General features: G+C 43.7%; 2 protein-coding genes across 2 annotated transcripts; one reads left to right on the forward strand and one right to left on the reverse strand.

Moving 5' to 3' along the window:
- Positions 1-162: 162 nt before the first annotated feature.
- On the reverse strand, positions 163-14,955 carry LOC311363563 (activator of 90 kDa heat shock protein ATPase homolog 1-like). The gene is made up of 9 exons (XM_084483507.1): positions 14,576-14,955; positions 4,565-4,755; positions 3,896-3,978; positions 2,786-2,903; positions 2,418-2,515; positions 1,923-2,078; positions 1,237-1,338; positions 1,105-1,156; positions 163-755 (listed from the first exon to the last, which is right to left on the reverse strand). Exons 1-9 carry the CDS (start codon positions 14,653-14,655, stop codon positions 583-585), a joined length of 1,053 nt encoding a protein of 350 aa, XP_084339633.1. The 5' UTR covers positions 14,656-14,955; the 3' UTR covers positions 163-582.
- A 316-nt stretch (positions 14,956-15,271) lies between these two features.
- On the forward strand, positions 15,272-23,353 carry vipas39 (VPS33B interacting protein, apical-basolateral polarity regulator, spe-39 homolog). Its single transcript, XM_084483713.1, has 19 exons — positions 15,272-15,313; positions 15,706-15,801; positions 15,893-15,998; positions 17,040-17,180; positions 17,365-17,403; positions 17,680-17,744; positions 17,830-17,886; positions 18,409-18,501; positions 18,594-18,627; positions 18,788-18,890; positions 19,221-19,248; positions 19,624-19,697; positions 20,989-21,064; positions 21,398-21,532; positions 21,842-21,883; positions 22,078-22,254; positions 22,653-22,742; positions 22,830-22,934; positions 23,046-23,353. Exons 2-19 carry the CDS (start codon positions 15,706-15,708, stop codon positions 23,064-23,066), a joined length of 1,482 nt encoding a protein of 493 aa, XP_084339839.1. The 5' UTR covers positions 15,272-15,313; the 3' UTR covers positions 23,067-23,353.
- The last annotated feature ends 2,001 nt before the right edge of the window (positions 23,354-25,354 follow it).

Consider the following 25,354-nt stretch of genomic DNA (forward strand, 5'->3'; position numbering starts at 1 on the left):
CAGAATGTTTTGCTTATTTTATTGTACAGAATGTCTTGTGGGTCCTGGTCCAAAACAAACTGAACTTATCTATGGTTCCCAGTTGACATTCCTGTGTCTGTGGGTGTTTGAAGAGCACAATAATCCTAGTCTTGAATATTCTCAGTGAACAATGTACAGACACGACATGTAAAACATTTATTAAATTAAATTGAAGAACACCATTGTCCTACAGTGAGATAGGGTTTGTCATAGGTTACATTCATTAGTGTACATTATGTTACATACTAGTGGGACAGTAGGGCTATTTCACTAGTAAAGCTCAGAAAATCCAAACCTGACCATATGACTTACTTATCCAAATGTCCCTGCTTTCAGTAGTACTGATAGTGTTGATAGAGTGTCAATAGATTACAGGTAGAGTGCTATTGTACCCGTTATCAATAGAGTTCCAGGAGTGTGTCAATATAGTGTTGTGTAATTGTGTCCAGACAGTCAGCAGTAGATGGTCTGTAGTTTCAGTAGCGTGCTGGTAGACCGTGTCTGTGTCCTAGTGTCAGTACCGTAGTACATCAAGAGAGTGTCTGTTGAGTCTCAGGATCGTCAGTAGGGTGTTGCTCCGTAGCCAAAGGTCTGTTTGATGGCTTTGAAGTAGTATCTCTTCCAGCCCTCCTTGGTCCGCTCCTCCTCCCCAGAGGGGACGCCCTTACAGTCCATGCTGAGCTCCGTCTCGTCCCCCGCGCTCTTCAGACGCAGAGTGATGGTGGCGTAGTGCTCTGCACAAACACAACAAAACAACACAACACAACAACTCAGTCTACAGAGCCAGGAGAGATTCAGATTCAGACAACAGGATTCTGTTGCAGGTGTGTAAGATAATACCACAGTGATTACAAACTGTATATTCCTCTTACAACTCGAGAGATGAGAAACGTTATGCAATATCAGGTTAATGTAATAATATTGGGATGATATAACGGTAATGTCATAATGAGATGATGATGCAATGATAATGTTATTTTTAGGCTCCAACAATGAAAATAATGTAATTCCTTGTGAGAATGCTGAGAATGGTGTGCGTATGAGTGTGTGTTTGTGTTTGTGCGTGTGTGTGTGATCTCATACCACTTGGCCAGGTCTTGAATCTCCACCTCATGACAATCTTTTCATCTGGAATCTGTTGAAGGACCATCTAGTTGTGAGTACTAGTTCTAGCACTTCTTTAAGGGCAGTGCTGTTAATATTTCAGGTTCTCACCAGTTCAGAAAACTCTCCGTTCACGTTCCCGTCCAACATCTGGAACTTTCCTCCTCGACACCCGTCCACCTGGGCGGCTGCGTGGGTGAAGACCTGCACAAACTGGACCGGGACCACGGGTTAGGGCCTGGACTCGTCTACACATCACACTGCTTATTGAGTCATTCAGCGGAGGCTTTCACCTACAGCGGTGTACAGGGACTTCAGCTGCATGTCATTCAGGAGCAGGTAGGGGTTAGGGGGCGTCTGGCTCTAGGATACCTTCCCGTAGAATTTGGACATTGGGAACCACTCGACTAACCTGCCCTTAAGTCTTATTGTAATATCCCACCAGGGTGGAGGCTGTTTACAGTAAAATTGTAATTGTAAATTAGTAATTAATCATGAAGTTATGTGTCATTGTGCGGAGACATTGTTGTGTTGTGTTGTGTTTCTCATGCAAGACCTGGCTAAACCGAGTTTTCATTAGCCTAGGTTATGGTATATTCAATATAAGTTGAATAAGAAAAACAAAAAAAAATCCAATGATGCATTCTGATGTACAACCCCAGCACAGCGGCTGGCCTAAAGGATATAATGGCTGAAAGTGTGCAGGCCCAGGTACATAATTGAATGCGCTCTGCATGTATTCAAACATGTATTGTTATTAATATTATCCAGAATCACCAGGGCAGCGATGTCCTCACCTCCTGGTTGATGAAGGTGCGGTACAGCTCGTCAGGTGACGTTATGAATGTCTCCTGCAGACTGAAGCTGCTGGTGGCGATCCTGACCCCTGCAGTACTGCTGCTGCCCTGCTGGGGGCCCTTAGGCACAGCCTTGGCCGGCACACTGGTGGAGATCTGTGGAGCAACATAGACAGTATTTATCTGATAGTTAGAAAAGGCCAACTTCTGGCCAAGTTCATCTTTCCTTCTGCGTTCACCGGTTCATGTATGACCAACTAGTTGAGAATGTTAACACGGATATGTTCATTGCTGCGACACATCCTCTCCACACTACAGTGCTCAGAACCAGTGATATCAAAACCATACATGCAAGTGCCGTTATTAAACACAAACCCAACCCCTACCTACACTGTGTGTAGGTAGCCTGCATCCTTCAGACTTAACACAGTAAGTTGTGTTCCGGCAGTAAGAATCAAGGCCGTTAGAATAGAGAGGAGGCGGATCATCTCCTACCTGAGTGGGTCTGCTGGTGGTGACCTGCTTGGGTGTTGGCGCTGGTGGAGGCTGGCTGGGTCCGCTGGCCGTAGGAAGAATCATCCCCTGAGAGAAGGCTGGAGCACAGACACCAACCGGTCACACAAAGACCATCTACTAATACTAGTGCCCCTTCAGGAACAACTCCAGATGGACCTGAGCATCAATCCCTACATGCACCACCGGACCTTCTGGTGAATGGAATGATGGTTACCGCCACCTCGACATCGATTGGATAAAAACCAACCTGAGACCTGAAAAATGCGGTCATAGGCCAAAAAGGGTTGGGCTGTTCTCGATGCCGTTGGCTGTATCTAAACCATCTAGGTATTTATCTAGAGGTTCACCTGATTTGAGGAGGGTCACGTATTCTCCCAGGGCTTTGCGGACCTTCTCCACCCCCTCCTTCTTCATCAGCCCGAGGAGAGGTGTGACCGGTTCGTCTTTACACAGACTCACCGAGATCTGCAGTCACAAACACACAATCACAAACACACAATCACAAACCACACAGTCACAAACACACAATCACAAACCACACAGTCACAAACACACAATCACAAACACACAGTCACAAACACACAATCACAAACCACAAACACACAATCACAAACCACACAGTCACAAAACACACAGTCACAAACCACAGTCACAAACACACAATCACAAACACACAATCACAAACACACAGTCACAAACACACAATCACAAACCACAGTCACAAACCACAGTCACAAACACACAGTCACAAACACACAATCACAAACCACAGTCAGTCACAAACACACAATCACAAACCACAGTCACAAACACACAATCACAAACCACACAGTCACAAACAGTCACAAACCACACAGTCACAAACCACAATCACAAACACAGTCAAGAACACACAATCAGAAACACAGTTACAAACCACACAGTCACAAACACACAATCACAAACACACAATCACAAACCACATGTACTGTCAGGTAAGGCCTTTTTTCTGAGATGTTGGTGCAATAAAAGACAGTAGAGACAAAACACAGTTGTATAAGGATATTACATAAAAAATATGTAATGTATACAATTGCCAATTATCAAGTGTGCAGTAATAACTACACATTTTGGATATGTAGCACTTGACATCTGACCCCTCACTAACCCCACCCAGACCCTCACTAACCCCACCCCCCCAGTGTACATAAGACCCCTGACTAACCCCACCCAGGGTACATAGACCCTCACTAACCCCACCCAGACCCTCACTAACCCCACCCCCCCAGTGTACATAAGACCCCTGACTAACCCCACCCAGGGTACATATTAAGACCTCTCACTAACCCCACCCCAGGTACACAAGACCCCTGGCTAACCCCACTCAGGGTACCACTCAACTACAACCCCCTGGTATCCTGGTGACTCTAAGTGCTTGAGCGTTCCTCGCTACTGGAGGCCAGTGTGAGGAAGCTTACGTCCAGGTCGTCCATGTCGTTCTCATCAGAGAGGTTCGCCACCTCCAGCGTTCCTTTGTACTTGATCCCGATGGCGGTAGTTCCTGCAACACAAGGGGGCAAACAAGTTAGATGCCTGCTCGGACACTGCTCCTATAACAACATTCATAGCAGTCCTTTCTGTTTAAGTTGTTGATTTAAAAAAACGAATTAAATACGTAATGTAGTTTCACTTTCACTCTATAAGACTTGAGTATAGGTTAAATTAGTTTGGTTTTATTAGTAGTTTAAACAATGTCTACAATCAGATGCAAGTGAAGTGAGGACCCATGGATATTCTAACGGATGACACGTCTCTGTACAGAACTGATTTGTGATTATCTACCTCTTGTTTTCTCGAATAAGCAGCAGTATAAACTTCTTTTTTTTTTTTTACTTTGTTTGATTGTTCTCAACCCCATTTGTTAAAGATCGCTTGGGATGAAAGCATTTTGATAAATAATGACTAACTGCACCTGTAACTGTAACTGTAGGCCTATCCAGTAGAGAGGGTTCAAAGGCAGGTGTAGACTTAACCAGGTAGCTAACCTAGCCAGACGACTCACTTAACCAGGTGACTCACCTAACCAGACGACTCACTTAACCAGGTGACTCACCTAACCAGACGACTGATTTAACCAGGTGACTCACCCATCCAGGAGGCTTTGATCACCCACTCGTAGAAGAAGATGAGTTTCCCTTTGCGGTTGTTGATGGAGGCCTCTCCCTCCAGCTTGGTGACGTCCGTCAGCCGACAGCTGGCCCCGTCCCGCTCCACCCGACAGCCCACCAGGAGCTCCGTCAGCTTGTCTGTGGACCAGCCCGTCACATCGCGCTCCGTCCTGGGGGGGGGGAACACACACACACACACACACACACACACACATACATATGAAGCCATCAACCCATATATATACCGACACACAATAATACATATACTCAGTGTGCGAAATACCCTTCAATATTCGGGGGGGTCCCCATCTCCTGATTGTTGCGCAATATCGATCTAAATTATTCTTATGCAGTAGGCCTATAGCAGTGGTTCTCAAACGCGAGCGTTCTCTAGTGGTACGAACGCGGAGTATGAACGATTTTTTTTTAAGTTGAAGCAGAGCTGGGTTCACCGTGTGACACACGCTTTTGCCTGCTTACACACACGCCACACATCCAACAACAATAACAATCCTGATCGCTCCCCCCCCCCCCCCCCCCCCCCTCAAAAATCCCGATCGCATTGTTGACGGTTCATTTATTAGCCTACATAAATGAACTGGCTACAACAATGAAACAATAAATTATTTACAATGCTCCGAATGAGCACATGTGTGATGGCCGTGCAGTGTTTCCCACACATAGGCCAATGTGTGGCGCTGCCCCACAGATTGAACAACGAGCGCCACAAATTGATTCCGCTTTTCTTATTTATTTTTACTTGAACGCGTTTTTTACATGTAACTCCGCCAGCCCGTAATCGCGCCCCCGTAATGCTGCCAGTCCGACATGTTCCCATTCCGACAGTCCTGTGCGCGTATGCAAATTAGCCATGTGCGCCAAACAGAAGAAGGGCCCTATCTTGCGCCCGGCGCAATTGACTTTCTACACCGACGCATGTGTCGTTGCTAGTTTGCACCCGGCGCAAAGCTGATTTTCCCCTTTACATCGTCTATCTCCTCATCTCCGAGTGCCACCTTTTTCGATGTGAATCCGAAGTGTGCCAGTGATAAACTTTGATTTTGCTTTCGCTTGTTAGCCATTGTTATTGACGGCCTACGTCATTGCTCTGGGCTCTCGCACATGGCTAATTTGCATACGCGCAGGCGCAGGACTGGTTCAGCTTAATGTTAAACAAATTATTATTATTAACATTTTTGAATTATAAATACTTGACATGGTGATCTCTTAAATAGGCTAGTGACAAACAGTCAGAAAGGGCTTTAGTTTTTGAGATACCCCTACCGGAGGTAGAACTAAACCCAACAATGTTTTTTCTCATCTCTAAGGTCTCCCATACATGAAAGTGATTCTTGGCTAAAATATTTTTACTGCTAAGATTGTGAAATTGACAGATATTGTTATATACCTCCAAACAAAAAAAGGCCTAAAATATAGCCTGTCCGTATGGGAGTTAAGACATATAAACTAATGCAGAATGATAACACAAGCTCTGAGAGCTTTGAGACTTGGCAAGTTTGTAGCCAGGGAGTCACTTCACCTACTGGAAAAACCTGGATGTGAATATCTTGATGTATGAAGTAGATGGAGACCTATAAACACATACCTAAAATAAGCGGACAGTGAAAAAAATGATTTCTATGCAGAATGTTATCATTTACTTTGTAGTTGCTTTGCCAGGCATTATCATAGGAACACATAAGATGGCTTGTTGGAAAGGTGGGATTGTGCTGAATCCAGCAATACCAAACATGTATATATGGTAAGAACAATGAAGATGGTATCTCACTCAATGTATGAGGTGTCCAAAATGAAAGAAAATGAAACTCTGATATAAAAGTCCAAAGCTGCAAATTGCAAATTAAGTAAGAGGTTAGTGCTGCTCTATACTACACATTTAATAATGACACAAATAATATAGGACATTGTATATACACTGTATATATCTATACAGTTCATATGGAAACAAAGACTGAAATTGAAAGATGACACTTTTACAGTGACTACTTGTACTGTCCTCGAAACTCATAAAATGGCTTATTGGAAGGATGTCGTTGCGCTAAATCCAGCCAACCAAATATAAAAATATAATATAAATATATAATATATATAATATAAAATAAACCATGCAATCATTCATAATTAGATGTTTTAGCTGTCCCAAATGAAAGAACTCATTGCATTGCAATGTGCTGTAGTGTCCTATCTTAGGTGAGTCTAGTTAAGGCTTAGGGCCTGGCAATAGCACACACAAGAGACCAGGAGTCAGGATTGCAGTTTGGCATTGATGAGCCTTTTAATAAAACTATTACTTAAACTATAACATTTCATTGTCACTCATCCACATCATCATCAGTGACAAAATGAGTCACATTTGGACAGTCTGGAAAAGAGCAAGAGCAAAACTCAGTGCAAGTCAATCCCACTGCAAGACACTGGCATTTGGTGGTATCATTGCATTTTCCATCTTTACAGTACAGATGGGTGATGTCTCTGACTTCTTTAGGTGCTGGTTCCTTCTGGAACATCACAGGTTCAATGGACCCATCTTCTCTGAGCTTCCATCCTCTACCAACTGGGTTCCAGAGATGAGGCCTGGCCAGGTGGCTGTGACGCCACACTGCTGTTTGATACAAGGCTCTCAACACATGTTGCTGGAAGGCATCTTCTGTTGGAGGTAGATTTGCTGCAGATGCATCTGTGGTAGATGCAAGTGTGTACCTCAGCTCATCCAGATTGGTGCAAAGATGTCCATCCACCCTTTTCTTTTGGCCATACAGGAGCAGGGCATATTTTCTTGCCACAGGCAAAGCTTCTTGCAGGCTTCCAGAAAGTCCAAACTTAGTCATTTCCTTCAGCTCACTCAGATGGGACTTCAGTCTTGTGAAGGCAGTGGTCTTCCCAATTCTGTATAAGCTGCTTGTTGTATCGCAACCTGTGAGGGCATGGCATGCAGGCAAACAATCACAAAGAACCGGTCCAAGCTTCTGAGTGATTGAACAGACTGGGATGAATCTTTCCTTCAGGCCATGTCCAGAGTGCATGAAAACTGCAGAGGATCCAAACATTCCTTTGCTTGTATAGTAGATCAGCAAAACCAGCACATCTGTGTCATCACATTTGACTATTAGACGAGAATGTGACCTTGCAAGGTGTATTGCATGTAACACCAGTCTTGTATCTGCCTCCTCCTGGTCACTGTAAAGCTCTGTCAAATTGTCGATGCCTGACTTCCTAACCCTCTTTACTTCCTCACCATTATCAAATCCACCAGCCAAGATAACTGTGTTCTCTGAAGAGAGTCTCATCGGCCCAGTACTTGTGATGTAGTTACTCACAAAGCTACATAGAGCAGCCTTGTTTCCACTGATCTTAAGGTATTTCCTATAGTTTGGAACACTTGCTTGTCCTGTGATGATATGTGTTCGTGTGGTTTGAATGGTGCCTCTTCTTTGCCTCTCTAGATCTTTGACTGAGTGTTGATGGTCATATCTGTCAAACACTACAACAACACAGCTGATGCCTTCCTTTCCCATTAACATTGTGATCTTTTTCCAGACACACTCGGCCAGGTCGTTGAATGTTTGAAAGGCTGAATCATGGAGAGTCTGTATGAGAGCCATGCCATCGATGATGTATGCTGATGGTACATCAACATTTGGCAGCTGCTGTGACTCTTCAACAACAGCCTCCAGTTTCTTGGCAAGGTCAGCTTTACTTGTCTTCCTCATGCTTCCATCATCATAAAACAAAGAGGGCGGGACAGCTGCGAGTTCGTGAGACATCACAGTTTCCATGGACACCTCTCGCTGCTTGGAAACAGCCAGTAACCTTCGAAAGAGCACATCTGAGTCCATGTGAACCTGTCTAGACTGGACTCCAACTGATGTTTTCATATCCTTGAAGGTTGCACAGTGGTTTCTTTTCTCAGGCTCCCAGAAGCTCTTTGTTCTTTTTGATTTTGCCAGACGTTCTTCAATAAAGACGGCATTCTGCTTTGCACCATCTTGGAGGAAGTTTGAGAGCCCTTTTGCAACCTTCTCAGATGCAACCTGACCACTTGCAATATTGATCAATTCCTCAGGAATGCTTTCAAGATCAAAAGGATTCTGTCTCTGCTCCACAGCTTCCATTATCTTCTGTATGTCTCTCTCGTCTCTTTCCGTTCTGGATGCTCCATGCTCCTGGTGTACTTTTTGGCCCTTTGCATCAGTGTCACAAAGCTCTTTCATGGCATCCACATACGCTGTGGTCACATGTCTTGTCATCAGCCATCTTGTGAGAGCTCCCTTTCGCAATGTAAAACCAACAACTCCACCCTGACTCTTGCCTTCACGATTAATGGTTTGCTCCAGTGCCTGATCAGATGCCACACAGTTGAAGCTTCGATGCTCAGACCGGCGAACAACAAACCCACCTTGCTGCATGAATGTGTATGCTTCTGGTTGTTCATGTTCGAGGGCTTTCATTTCTGCAACATAGACAGGCATGTACTTGGAATAATTGGTCCTTCCAGCAGCTCTGAACCAAGGCATAACTTCACACATGCAATTCAGGTGAAGTTGAAAGTCAGCTTCGCGTTCTGAGCGAAGGATCCGTAGCAACAGATCAGCACCATTTAGGAACATTATCCAGTATCCAAATGTTGCTGATTGCTTAACTCCCTCATTTGTGAACTTCTGGATTTTCTTCTGAATCTCATGGAGTTCAGTCTCCACCTCACCGATGAACTGTTGAGCAGTGGCCTTGTCATTACCATGAAATGCATGCTGTACATCTCGTAGGAGTTGCTCTTGTTCTTCAGTCATTGCACATTGGCCTTGTTTTTCAAGCCATGATTGCATAGCTTTCCAGAAGAGCCTGAACAGAGCCTCAGAGGCTAGCTTTATGCTCCTTACTCCTCTTGCCAGCTGTTTCCCTTGAAGCATCTGTCGAGCTGTTCCCTCTGCATACACATCTGACTCAGTAAGTATGTCAAAGAGTCCACCATCGCCATACAGCTTTCCGATGCTTGCCAGGTAAGCCATCGTGATATGCATACCTCCCAGTCTCATTGTGATCTTTCCTTGTAAAGGAAGTGGTTTGCTCCACATTATCTGTTGTGCTTTACTATAAATAGCAAGGTCTGCAGTCACAAGAATATGGTCCTGTCCCAGGTCTGCAGCAAGCTGTACAAGTCTTATCAAAGATGTATAGATGGTGGACAATTCTGAGGGTGATTCTCTTATGAAGGGCATGTAGAGTACACTGGCTACTGAACAAGCAGTGTCTGACGTGAAGGCATTGAATGCAGACCATGAAGGGACATGCTGCTGATTCTCAATTACATTTCGGGACAGCTTCCATACCAGATCTCTGTCTTCAGCTGCTTTAGAGACTGTTGTGTTTGTGTTTAGTAACTCAGGAAGTTCAGGTGGTTCTGGTCGCTTTGTTGATTTGATGTATCTGTCAATTGAAATGAGAGGATAATCTTGTGATCATATGCATTGAATATTATATCACTTTAAAACTTCACAGCATACATTCACTTCACTATTAAACATTTCATCCACCCATTATCTTTTTAGCAGTGCATGTGAATAAGTGGATACCATAACATTAAAACATAAAAATAGATTTAAAAAAAATGTCAATGTCAAAAATAAGTACCTGTGAAGTGTATCTCCATTCAGGTCGAATGTGTTTAAGGTGGTGAGGGACCTCTCTGGAACCCGTGCTAGGCATGTATCTGCTGTGGAGACTTGGCCTCTTCGGAACACAACAGAAGCCATAGCATGAGTTGTATGCTTCCCATCCAGGGTATCTTCATTTTGGTCAAAGTTGTCGATGGCTGCATCAACAATTCCATGTTCAGCGACTCCAGTGAGGCCTGTTGGGATGTAGACACCTCTTTCTGTCCTTGATATCTGGTCTGCTGCCACAGATGTGAGGAAATGCCTAACCTCTGTATAGGAAACACAGTGCCCCATTGCACTGAGCTCATCGATGAGTGTCTTACTACCAAACTCATGATGAATCAAAATGGCGAGTCCCAGTGTGATTGGCGTATGGATGTGACGGCTCTGCCCAATGAGATCATGACAGATTGCTATCACACACAGATTGTCCTTCGAAGCTGGGTCATCATCACATGTTTGGTAACCTCTGTGGGCACGTGAATCTACACACCAGTTCACAAAATCATACAGGGTGTTTGGTACATACTTGCTGCATTGACAACGTGATAGACGATCACTGCTGACATATGATTTACTGTCATGCTCTACCTGCTCCATGCTTTTCCTCAATATGTCTGCAGCCCTGTGTAATAATTGAGTTTCAGAAAGACTCTGACTTGTCTCTGGAAGTGTTGTCTCATAGTCTTCTGTATGTTCTTCAGTCTTTTCTCTGAGTAGAGCAGCTTCCCTCAGTGCACAACCTACAGTCATAGTCTCCGAACACACCAGATCTGACTTTCCTGGACGTGGAACAAATACCAGCCTGTCTTTGTAATGCTGCATCAGCTTTCCCTTTAGTTTCCAGGATCTGTATTTCTTGTGTTGGACCGTGGACACATCTTCCTCAGAAATGCTCATTAGTATGTCATCGTAGCTATCAGTCAAATAGTTGAGAGTTTGAACTTTCATATCCTTGGACAACACTGTTTTATCAATTTCTTCAGTTAGCTTGATAAAGGCTTTGTCATAGACATTTGTCTGCTTCTTTTCAGATTCTTTTCTTCGTCTGGCAGCTACTATATTTCGTTCAGAGATGTAGTGTGCAAGACACTTTTTATGGTATTTAGCATCATATGCAAAGAGATCTGGGCATGAAAGAATCCGAAGATGTACATCTTCATCAAGCCTTTCAGAAGCTGCATGAAGGACCTTTTCTCTGGTGCTCGTGCCTGTACCAGTTGAAATGGCTGTCAGAGGTTCTGGTCTAGTGCTGGCCTTCTCACAAATGAAACAATCTCTCCGTATGTTAAATGATGCTGTATCAGACCTACTCAGCCTTCTTGGCACAGATGTGCTCTCACTCTCAACATCTGCAACTTGCTGCTCACTGTTTTTTTTCTTGCAGTAGTTTGCTCTACATGATACATGATATGACACTTTAATTTTGGCTGAAAGTATGTCATCTCTATATGGAGCAAGGTTTTTATGGACATCATCATCTCTCTGCTGAGCAAGAGTAAGTATGCGTTGGAGGCCTTCTACTGTGGGGTTTTGGACATAGGGATCTTTTTTCTTGCCCTTTTCAAAATGATTCCCACAAATGATACAAAGATTTGGATCCAATGTCTGTAAGACATCCTCCATAACCTCCATAATTCAACAGACTAGGAAAAAGGGAAAATAATATACATTTTAGAATTAGAATTTTTCTTTTCATTCACTCTAGGGCTGAACGATTTCAGGAAAAGATCTAATTGCGATTTTTCTGGTAGATATTGCACATCTATTCTGTAAACAAGGGGTGTCAAACTCAAGGGGGGGGGGAGTTGACGCGCCAGGGTTACCGCGCCAAGACGCGCGTCAACGCGTTAACGCTGAAATGCGATATGCCGGCGGGCCAATTGCTTTACATTAATTGGGGACATTACATTATAACAGGGTCCGCGGTCGGAATTGTTGACGGGGGGAGACTTTTCACCGGACTTTTTCGTCATGCACTCGTCGTGCAAATGCTTGTGGTGATTTCTCAAGTGCCGGTATAAATAGTTGACAACAGATCTCGGGTCAGTCAGGAACACGGAAGAAACCGCGGCTTTGGCGATCACGAGATCGCGTTGTCTGAAATCTCAATTTCGATCAGAAAACGATAAATCGTTCAGCCCTAAAATAATATAATAACATAATAATATAATAACATAATATAAACATAAACATAATAAAAACATAACATAACATAATAATATAATTCACTCTACAGTTTTGTTGCTAGCAGAAAGAATGGTGCTAATTCAGAGGGCTAAGCACTTTCTTAGCTAGGCTATTTAACTACTTGTATGATTCTAGGTCAGCCTTTTGACATGAAATGTAATGATTGTAATGCAATGATTTACCTGTCAGTTTAGGAAAATATCCATGAAGACAATGATGTAGCTAGCTTCATCATTGGTCAAAGGTCTTCTATTTCTAATTCAACCACATCAAAGGTCACATCAAAGGTCACATCAAGGGGGTAGTGGGTTCTACTGCCCACTTCTGGTCTGGAGAGACCAAAGCTGCCAACATTATTTCCCATTATTCAGTAATTACTTGACTACAAAGAAATTCAAGTGGATGTAAATATTTTGATATAGGTGTTCCTTTCAATTATAACCTGATTCAATTGGATCTTTCTTTCCGTATGAACTATATAATACAATGTGCCATATTAAAAATATAATCATTAAATGTATTATAATATACAGCAGCACTTACCTCATGTAAGTTAATTTGCAGTATTATTGAATTTATCAAAATTCCTCTGACCACTGATATTGGGAATTGGACTGGTTTCATTTTCTTTCATTTTCATCTTCTTTCATCCGGACACCTCATACATTGAGTGAGATACCATCTTCATTGTTCTTACCATATATACATGTTTGGTATTGCTGGATTCAGCACAATCCCACCTTTCCAACAAGCCATCTTATGTGTTCCTATGATAATGCCTGGCAAAGCAACTACAAAGTAAATGATAACATTCTGCATAGAAATCATTTTTTTCACTGTCCGCTTATTTTAGGTATGTGTTTATAGGTCTCCATCTACTTCATACATCAAGATATTCACATCCAGGTTTTTCCAGTAGGTGAAGTGACTCCCTGGCTACAAACTTGCCAAGTCTCAAAGCTCTCAGAGCTTGTGTTATCATTCTGCATTAGTTTATATGTCTTAACTCCCATACGGACAGGCTATATTTTAGGCCTTTTTTTGTTTGGAGGTATATAACAATATCTGTCAATTTCACAATCTTAGCAGTAAAAATATTTTAGCCAAGAATCACTTTCATGTATGGGAGACCTTAGAGATGAGAAAAAACATTGTTGGGTTTAGTTCTACCTCCGGTAGGGGTATCTCAGAATTTAGGGGGCATTGTCACTAGCCTATAAACACATCATTAGTGACAATAAAATTATTATATCATTTTTTTTTATTTTTTTTTTTACAAGATTGAGACCCCCCCCAGGTTTTGCTTTTGAGTCTTTCAGGGGGTCTCAAGGGGTTAATCGGGGGGGTCCGACCCCCCCAAACCCCCCCGTATTTCGCACTATGCATATACTGATATACATACAAATACATAGAATATACATACAAATACATAGAACATACATTTATACGTACCAAAAACATAATATATACACACACAAATACATACACATACAAACACATGTAACATATATACACACAAGCACATAACACACACACACGCACACAGGTCTACATACGCGTGCACACACACACACACACACACACACACACACACACACACACACACACACACACACACACACACACACACACACACACACACACACACACACACACACACACACACACACACACATTGGTCTACAATATACGCATGCACACAATGCACACACGCGCGCGCGCGCAAACACAGCGGGCAGAGTTGGACCCCACAAACTCGGATATAAATATCTCCGCATGTGCTTACCAAGCTGCGCTCCTAAAATAACCTTCTGGATCCTTCTGTTCTACTACGACCACCAGCCGGCTTCGATAAGCAAGGCTACACACAACACATTCAGCTAACGGCTCTTAAGAACTAGACACAACTTAATAAAGTTTGCAATACAGCCATCTAATCAGTATATTCAGTAGGTAGGCTACTGGATGCCTCTAGTCAGACGTCTGGCCGTTGCCACCGAACCCACCAAACCACGGAGCGCCTTCCAGCAGATGATAGACTATAATTGTTGCGTTAGGTTTTATTCTTTACGATGTGAACGTAGACTCAAGTATTCCTTCCCACCGCTTTTATTTTTCCACTCACCAATGCCAGTTATTGACGTTGGTCGCGTCGGACCTCTCCTCCACTATCCAGCGGGGGTCTCCTTCTCCCCACTTGGCCATGGCCGCACCAAAGTTTCACTGGTTCAAAAAAATCACTGGCAAAAAAAATGAAAAAAATAAATAGAAACAATTATCCCAACACTTCTTTGGAACAGTGTACAGGAATTGTTTCCAGTAAGGCAGGGTCGTCCTATAATAATAGACCTACAATAATCCTTATAATTATCCGTAGCCTCTGCGCGACGGTATTAAAAGGTTCTTTCAATGGGGAAAGTATGTTGACAAAAAGATGAGTTATTCCATTTATCGACAGCGCGTCATTTATATATCTGAACCCCTCGCCTCGTCTGGCCTGCAGCACTGCGCGTCACCGGCAGCACTGCGCGCGTCACCGGCGCCGACAGCTGCCCCCCCTTGCCCCCCCCCCCCCCCTGTGATGTACAATAACTATTAAAAAAAAACCTCAAAAGGAAATACAGCAGTTTAACCCTTCAAACATAAAGGCCAGAAAGTTATATGCCTTTTCAGCATGGATTGATTTTATGTTTTTATTTAATTTATGCCTGTTACGTTGTTATCTTATCCTTTCAGCCTATGGTAAAAGTGCGGGTCTAGTTTATGGCAAAGTTGTCCCTCTTGACTTCCCGTCATCGTAGTGCAGCAACGCCGTGACGACTACATCTCCCAGAATGCACTGCGCCATCTGAAGCTGCAAAAGGTAAACTGCTGGATCTTGATTCTTCTTCATTCTCCTCCATATGTCATCATGTTATTGACATTATCTACAGACATTCAACGTTCAGCAAATTCAGTTTTCATCGTACGAGTCTCGTAGGACCAACTTATATTCGATTATCTGCAAGATACAAGATAGTTCCTGTACCATATCCGTGTTAGCAATCTGACATGTTGACTTGTCCCTGTCAAAGACACACACCGACTCATGTACTTGGGGTGTGTGTTCCCCTGTGTGCGAGGTTTTACTCATAGTAGAGAATACATACACTACACACGCACTCTCTGTTTAGCCAAAGACATGCGTGTAGATGTACATGCCGACCAGGTTGAACTGTAACATGAACAAGCAGAAGGCTGCTGTCTTCATTTCAGATGTCGAGGGCCAAAGCAGACGAAGATGATTACTGGAACAGCAGCAAGTTTGCACAAGCTTTCATCTTCGACGACGAGGATGACGATTTTACACGGGTAGGCAATTATGAAACCTGCCAGTCACCGAATTTACACACTCATACAATAAGCTGGAAACCACTGACATTTCATTGTTTTGTGACGGCAGCTCAAAGAGTCCAAAAAGGCTGTGAACAGCATCTCCGCCCTGGTGGATGAAGACGATGATGACGATGACGTGGAGAAGGTCAGCTGGAGCGGAGAGCCGGTCGGAAGTAAGAAGAAGCCTTCACATGTTTCTAATTAGTGGGGAAGCTGAAATGTGATAAAGTCGTTTGCTATTTCCCTCATTCCTATTCCCTACAGTGAACACTATATAGTACACTATTTAAGGAACAAGTGTAGGGGGAATTTGGAAACACATTTTGCATGGGATAGCGATCTGTCTGATGTGTATTGGTTTCATTCACAAGCAGACATGTGTTTCATGTCCCCCTGTGACGCTCATTGGCATGAGGAAGCTGTAAGTGGCAACCATGTCGGCTCGATGAATCTGATGACAATGACAAACTGCTCATTGTGGAAATGATATAGTTGGGAGAAAAGTGTAGGCAGACAAATATTTTACTGTGCATTTTGGGTATTATGTAGTGAACTAAATAGCGAACATAGCCTGGGAACCAGAAGAATCTCAAAGTACAAAAAAGTAGCTGTGTGCACATCCCACCTTCTGGCCAGGTGCAGGACAAATAAAGTTATATAGAGTGAAAGAAATGTAATGTCCGCAGCACTGATTAAGCTCCCATATTAATTTAATGAAAAATTCACAGCAACGTTTCGGCCATTTCGGCCAACGGCCATTTGCCTGAAGAAGACCCAATAGGGTCGAAATGTTGCTCATGTTCATGTTTTATTTGCCATGGCATATGAGTATGGCCTCCCTCCCGCCAGACAGACATCCAGTAGTGGCCCGGGTTGGGCTTATCACAACCGTATATCTAATATGAGATATGATGACTGTACAGAGGTGGTTCCCAATGGGAGCGCCATTAAGGAATTTGCATTAATTATTGAGATGGCTGCCGCTGATGGGTCACACTTTTTGTTGTTTTTATTGGTCGCCCCCTTGGAAATTGAAATGAAGCGAGAGGTTCCAGACTATAAGCCATTTAGGAGTGGTTCTGTCGATAGAACTAGATCTAGATAGATGGTCACTGAAATGACTGCACAATGCTGACGCCCTGTAGTGCACTATATAGGCAACAGGTGAATGAGTGGACACTGACCAGCCATGTTTCTGCTCCTGTGATCTCCAGGTATCTCCTGGTCCGTGAAAGAAACAGCGTCCAAACTTCGGCCAGCAGGGGACAGCAGAGAGCTAGGCTTCCCCAAGATCAGTGCTTCGCCTTCCCTACCCAAGAATAACTCTGTGTATTCCCTCAGCTCCCTCTTTAAAGGTACAGTACTCATACCCTTACCCCTTACCAAGTAGGCCCTTTAAAGGTACAGTACTGATACCCTCACCCTAATCCAGTAGATTATCTAAAGGCCAGACTCTCTCATCTTGTTCCTCACTATTTTCTTTGTCCTTCACAACATCAGACTGAATCAAATATTTCTCTCTCTCTCTCTGCTCTTCAGTTAAGACCAAAGTAGGCGGCATCCTGTCCTCTGCTGATTGTGAGTAGATCATCTGTCTTTAAATATGTTTTCATGGGCTTCGTGACCATGAGAGGGAAGAGAGTCAACATCGCCATTGAAGAGAGGAATGTCTACGAATCTATCATGCATCTTTTTATCTGACACACTAAAATAGTCAAGATTGGTTAAAGGCTTTATTGCAAGGCAGATTCCGGGTATCCTTCCAGCTCAGTCAATGTGCTGGTGCAGAAGCTTCTAAAGACCAGATTCTAGAGGGTTCTACTAACTAACCTCGGAGGATTTGTGATTCTGCAGCGTTCAGCGACACGCCTGCCAGACATTACGCACCAGAGCTACGGAAACCAAAATGTGAATACAAGGTTAGTATCCTCTGGGCATGGTCATGAAGAATGGTGGACTTCAAAGTAGTTCCACTAAAAGTGATTTTATTCGTACCCTTGGCAGGACTACATCAGTAACTGGTCACCCGAAGAGACCGTACTGAAAATGCAACAGGGAAAGGTAGGAAAACCTCTACAGATTTAAGAATTAAGACTGCACTGTACAGCCTGCGTGCGTGTATGCAGTGGTGGCTGAAGCAGAAGTGGACGTGTGGAAGCGGAAGTTTTTTTTTGCGTTACCACTACCAGTTGAAGTGTGCTGTACTGTACCGTACGCGAGATTGACCTTCTCTGAGGTTGGCCAAATTGACCGCGCTCTGCTTCCAACTGGGCTGCGCTGATCAGCCCTGGTGGCTGTTCAAAGCAAGACAATTTGTCTCTCAAATTGTAGGGATATAGATATAAAACTGGATGAGTGATGAAAGTGTCAGTGTGGTTGTGTCATCGACTCAAGAGTAACGAGTCATCAGTTCGAGGATGGACACACCTTCGAGTGGAAAAACCCGGTTGTAATGGAAATGGAAATCCCAGCCGCGCTTGGCTGTGTATCGTGAAAACAACATAGGGGGTGTCTAACATGCAGGCAGCAGGTGCCAGCCACCCAGTTTAGTGTTGATTGTGCCTGGTTGTGTGAGTTGTGCAGGTGGTTTCTCTGGAACGGTTCCAGTCGCTGCAGGACAAGATGCTCCTATTGGACAAGGCTGTCGATGGGCACGACGGGAACATCATCACAGCTGTAGGTCTTCCTCATCATCATCATCATCATCATCATCATCATCATCCTCCTCGTTTTGATTTGAATAACTCAAAATGTTCTCTCCATTTCAGATATTAATCTATTTGAAGAGATCTTTGTGTAAAGGTATGTGTCCTCCAGTGTTACCACACAATTTGTTCAATTCCTTCACTGAATTGTTAATGCAGTGTACTGGATCAGAAGGTTCACCGCCCAGGTCCTAGTGTCCACTCTGTTAACTACACAGAGCTGCTGGTCTTCTCATCTGCCCTGTTCCCCTGTGTAGAGGTTCTGTTCCGAGAGCTGGTTGCCAGGGAGACAGCCCTGCGGCACTACATCCACTACCTAAAGGAGAGCGGCGACCAGAAGGTCCTACTGGACCTCTTCAGGTCAGAGGTCAACCCATCACCCAAAACCGGGCCTCAACCCTAACCTCCTCATACCTTAACCCAAACCTTAACCCTAACCCTGACATCTTAGCATCTTCATTATTGTGTTTAATACTACTAATTGTATTAGTTTATTGTCTGGCATTATTAGTGATTATTAATTATAATATATATATATATATTTATATGTATAAAAAATTATGTGTAGCTGCTGCAGTGTCGGGTTGTTAAGAAAGTAACAATAGGAAGTGTTATGTTATATATTTTTATTATATTCTATCTATATTCTTGTATCTCAAAGCACCACCTGTTCCTGTTTCTCTCCTACAGGGCTTTGGGCCGGACTGAGGATGAGGCGGTATGTAATGTAACACGATCTTTTTACTACGTCTAATTTTACTCTTACTTCTGTTATACTACCTCTACTGTCATTAATATAATATGGTCAACCTTTATACTACCCATAGTGTTAATACTGTAATACTACCTCTACTCTATCGTTGCTACTGTAAAACTTTCTAATACCTACAATCTCCTGTTACTACTGTTATCTTCTGTCTCCATGGTAACTGTTTCCTCTAAACCTGTTGTTAGAATCATCCTGTACTATTGGATGACATTTTTTTTACTTTTACACTTTATATTAAAAATATGTGAGAGGTGTTGGTAGGTGGTGTCCTGGTGCATGATGGGTAATGGGTGTGTGTGTGTGTGCGTGTCTCGTGGTGTGTAGCTGCTGCAGTATAAACATCACCTGACCATCTCTGATGAAAACAAGCGGAGAGACTTCCTCAAGACCTGCCTTAGGTACGTTGCTCTACCTCTGCTATGATTAATGCAGCGTTTACATTTTTAAGACTTTTTTACAATCATAAACAAAAAACGTAAAAGCTGAGCTGCTGGTGATAGGAATCATTGTATGCTTGTGGTAGGCTAAGATTATCTGGCCTAAAATGCTGTTTCTCGTCTAATTCAGAGTGTGAATATCTGTTATATCTGTTTAAATATATATATAATATATTTTTTACATAAAAATCTATATTTACGGAGAGCCGTTGCTAAGCTTTTGGGGGCCCTACGTGCAGATTGTTGGCGGGGGGGAGGGGGTGTGAATTGTACGTCCGCTGGTTGTTGGCGGGGGGGGAGGGGGTGTGAATTGTACGTCCGCTGGTTGTTGGCGGGGGGGGGGGGGGGGGAGGGGGTGTGAATTGTACGTCCGCTGGTTGTTGGCGGGGGGGGGGGGAGGAGGGGGTGTGAATTGTACGTCCGCTGGTTGTTGGCGGGGGGGGGGGGAGGAGGGGGTGTGAATTGTACGTCCGCTGGTTGTTGGCGGGGGGGAGGACTGCGCTGATAAAGGGTGCTCCGCCTCCGATGCAAAATGACAACGGTGGACCTGTTCGTAATTCAGGGGGGCCCCCCGGTACTTGGGGGCCCCCCAGGTACTTGGGGCCCTACGCGCTTTGCATACTCTGCGTATGGGGAGCGGTGGAGCTGGATGTACGTTTCTTTGAATGCACCACCAGAGCATCTCTTTCCGGCTATAATGTCACTTTCAGTTTTGAAATGTGTCAGTGCGGGTGCCCTCAGTCTGCGAAGGAAAGTGTTGGCGTATGAATAACTGTTTCAGTATGAATAACAGCAAAGACCTTACTTTGAGCTTCTGTATTTTTGATGGTATTTATCTTTAATAAATAAATTTAAGCTTCTGTATTTCTTAATACCCTGGGAATTACTTTTATACCCGACACTGCCCAGACTTTTATACCCGACACTTAAAACAGATTTGCATCTGGATTTTATCTTTCCAAGAATCAATAAGTCGTTCCTGTTTCTGTGAAAATATGCTTGTGGTCAAACGAGGCCGGCAGGTCAGCTTGGAACATGCATCTGGAAATGGGCGGTGGTGACTGCTGATAATGTAGCCAGATCCACGTGTAGTTGTTAGAAATCCAAGCATGGGAGAGAGAACTGAATGTTTGCCATATTGCTCCCATTGTCCACCAGTCTGTGACTGTGGTGGTACTGGGCAGCTCCCAGTGGCATGTATGTATGAAGGGTACCACATAAATAAGCGTGTCTTGTCTCTGTCTGTCCACAGCCTGCCCTTCTCTCCAGAAGACGCGGTCCACGTCCAGGACCACTACACTCTCCTGGAGAGACAGATCATCATAGAGGTGAGCTCTGCTCTCCACCCCACACTTCCACTGGAAATGCTCCAGCTGTGTGTCACCCTGCCATTCTAGGCACTCCACAACAGAGCGCCTTCACTCACCGCTCCTTTGTACACTGCAAAGAAATCACAGTTTAAGTTAGCGACGTCATCTTCTATGAGTGAAAGTGGTGAGAAGAAGCTAGCGTCCGGGTTTAAGTTTGAAGTTTGAAGCCTAGCTCGGACTACGGTGTGGATGTGAACACGCGCAATGATGACCCACCGCTGATGTGTGATGCATTCACCGTGAATCCGTGACCATCGTCGAGCCTCTCTGACCGTCCCCCGGGTGACCTAGGAGAACGATAAGCAGGTGGAGAGGACCGGCCAGTCGGACATCTTCAAGAGGTTCCCCAGGAAGTCTTCCCTCCTCAACATGCCCCTCGTCACCACGCTCTACTACTCCTGCTTCTACCACTACAGCGAACCAGAGGTACCCTAGCCCCCTTTACCCTGACCCCTACCCCCCCCCCCCCCCCCCATCACCCTGACCCCTAACCCCTTTACCCTAATCCCTAACCCCTCATCCCCACCCTCCACTACTGCTACCACTACAGAGGGTACCCTAACCTAACCCTTACTCTAACCATTACCTCCTAAACCTCATCCTTACCTTAAACCCTCTACCCTTACCTTAACCCTCTGCTGTCCCTTCAGCAGAGCTCCACCGTAATGTAAATCATTCTGGATAATATTGTTAGGGGGACCATGTCTAACTATGAGGCCTGTCTGTCTCTTCCAGGGAACCTACAGTAGTCCTGCCAACATTCGCAGAACCTTCAAGGTTTGTGTGTGTGTGTGTGTGTGTGTGTGTGTGTGTGTGTGTGTGTGTGTGTGTGTGTGTGTGTGTGTGTGTGTGTGTGTGTGTGTGTGTGTGTGTGTGTGTGTGTGTGTGTGAGAAAAAATAATAATTATATATATATATATATATTCTAGTTTTCTACTGTTATAATGTCCTGCCATCTGTGTGTCTTCCAGTTGGCTGAGAAGCAGTATTTCCTGACCGCCCTGGCAGCCCGGGCTAAGCTGAAGGCGTGGACGGACGTGGACTCCTTGTTCACCACCAGGAACTGGCTCGGCTTCACCAAGAAGAAGTCCCCTGTCGCCTTCCAGAGAGTGCTGGACATCCTCCACAAGAACAACGCACCTGTTCAGGTAACAACAACACACCTGTTCAGGTAATAACATCACACCTGTGCATATAATAACAACACACCTGTCCAGGTAATAACAACACACCTGTCCAGGTAATAACAACACACCTGTCCAGGTAATAACAACACACCTGTGCCGGTAATAACAACACACCTGTGCAGGTAATAACATCACACCTGTGCCGGTAATAACAACACACCTGTACAGGTAATAACAACACACCTGTCAAATAAGAACTCTAATTTCCAGGTATTGCCGCTTTCTGGCAAGCAGGGGTTGTGTTGCTTCTAGTTTGTGTGGTTATGATTTTGCAGTCTGGGCGATGGTACTCTCAGAGAGCGTGAGGGATGGTTTCTGAGTGACAGGTGAGTTGAAGTACTTCTCCTCCTGATCTCCAGGTGTTGGAGGTGTACGTCAACCTGCTGGAGGACGTGGAGCTCAAGATCAACATGGCCCACAAGTTCAAATGCCATGACGTCATCATCAACGTGAGGCGCGCATCATACACACTCTGTAGTATCACTTTGAACTCAGCATCTGTATGGCTGTGATTGATGCGTGTCTCGTCCTATCAGACGTACCGAGATGCAAAGGACCGGCAGCAGTTGCTAGGATACCAAAGGAAGTTTGACAGGAGCTCCGCGGAACACAAGAAGATAGCGGACGTGCTCAGCAACTCTGTAAGAAACGCTACGACACGCTACACACTCTACACACACCACACAATCTCTGTATTCACAGGCGATCAGACCAGGGGCTGATGATGTCTTGACTGTTTCATTTTTTCTCAGCAAATCCGGTGGAAGAACTGAGGTTTGGACCACTTCAGGACCGACAATTATGTGTTGAAAACCAACTGCGTGTGATTGGTCCTCTGGTTCCTGGTCTGTAATATATGTATATACTGTATGTATGGATGTATACCTTATGTATGTACTGTATGTATAGAGTGAAATGTCCAATCTTCTATGATTTATTCATGAATGGGATTAATTTTGCATTTCAATAAAGAATGTATGAACTATTATTATATGTTTCACCAAATTAGTGATTGATGGATTTTTCTAATACGACTACAAATTAGGTGTGTGTGTGTGTGTGTGTGTGTGTGTGTGTGTGTGTGTGTGTGTGTGTGTGTGTGTGTGTGTGTGTGTGTGTGTGTGTGTGTGTGTGTGTGTGTGTGTGTGTGTGTGTGTGTGTGTGGGCCCATACCGGCCCACTTTTTTCAGTGATGGAATTTGCATAGTAAATGAACAGCACAAAACTCGTACTATCCCATTTTGGACCATTTGCCAAATGAAAAAAAAGTCCACCTCAAGGATCTGTTAGTTTAACTATCAATTATATATATATATATATATATATATCTAAAATACAATGTTAATCCATTACATATTTGGGATAATTTCAATGCATCATGTCAGTTCTATGTGTGGATTATCTTATATCAAATAATTGTAATATTTTTTTTAATCCTCTCTACCTGTCCCCTCAATCCTGTCTTCTTCATGTCTATCGGGTTCACCATGCAGTATCAAACAGGCTGGACTGCTGCTCTGAGGCTACAAAATATTTAATATTTTATATAAATGACTATCTATCACGTTTGTTCTGTCTTTTATATTTTACATGAAATATGTTGTCCAGTCTTCCCTCTTCAGCGTCGGACTAATTATATCTTCTGATGCTACAAAAAAAAGAAGGGGTTATTGCTTAGGCTAACTTACACAGATCGTGCTGGAGTTTACATCTTAATTTTCACAAATTATATTTGTCATTTGTCATATCGCTTAACAAAATGAACTAGAATAATGTTGAATTGGTTTAAGCTTGCATGCTCAGGTTGGCATTGCAAACATAGCACAAACAGCTAAATGATTTATGTTGCAAATTAATCATTAGAGCCACCTCTCTCTACCGGCTGCAACTTGTGTCTGTCCTCTAAACAGGTGGTTTATTTTGGCACATTTGGCGGAATCTTCCTTCAGTGCCCTTTTTTTTAAATCAGGCTTTTTCGGCTCCTCCTTGGCTTTTTCCTGTCATCCACAATCAACGACACTTGTCGCTTCTGTTCGCTGATACTCTTCTGTTACCGCTCAAGAAAAGACGCAACATGGGCCAAACCAACTCAAATAATTGGGAGGGGTGAACTACCGTACATTGTATAATCCATATTATATATACTGCGATGCTGGGGCTGAAATTTCAGATGAATTAAGAACGTCTACTTTAGGAAAATATAAAATAATGGTATTTATTTATTTCACCCAAGCGGCCCAAAATACTGTGGCGACCACTGCCGTGGACGCCTGTTCGGGTCCTGCGCAGGGGAGCATGGGAATTTGCATTGCGGGAATGGACGTTCCCGCTGTATCTGTTGGGATTTTATACTGTAGGGGTGTTTAGTAGGTGGGATAAATGGGTTAGGGGATTCGAGTGTTGAGCGGTTATCATGTTGTGTTCTTTGGGGTCGCACCATTACTGAGAGTGTCATGCGTGTGTGTTGGTTGCGCTGTGGTCAGTGTAAAGTGTGTGTTCAAAAATAAAGGCAACTTCCGTAGTCGTGCGGTGTATGAGGCACGGAAGTTGTAAACCATTTAAACCTGGGCTCCTGTCTCAATCTTTCTGTGCGTCGCCACAATACATTTGGAAGTCGAAGTGGACGATGGCCACCCCGGGCAGATCCTGCATAAAAAGTTTGGTGTTTATACTCTTAAGCGCAGTGCACGTTTAGTCCAGTCATTTTATGAAAAAAAGGTCAAACAAATTGCAACAGAAGCAAACACAACTGCATTTGTATCCTCGATATGTCCTGGGTAAGGAAAAAAAATAAAGCCCCAAAAAATAAAGGGAAAAGTTTAGAAAGGTCAGAAAAAGACCCAAATATATCCTATTTATACGCCTATTCATTCTTTTTCTCACGTGAATATGGTACATTTTTTAACCTTTAGATATCACCATGAAAATTACTGAGTTGATTCCTTACACTAAGACAAACAAAAAATGTTTCAAGTTTTCTGAAATTGTTTAACATGGGCGAACGGTGCATACTCTAATTACTTATGTGCAGATCTAAACATTCTAAACATTTGGTATAGCC

The sequence above is a fragment of the Micromesistius poutassou genome (assembly GCF_964030765.1).
Source record: "Micromesistius poutassou genome assembly, chromosome: 19".
Classification (NCBI taxonomy): domain Eukaryota; kingdom Metazoa; phylum Chordata; class Actinopteri; order Gadiformes; family Gadidae; genus Micromesistius; species Micromesistius poutassou.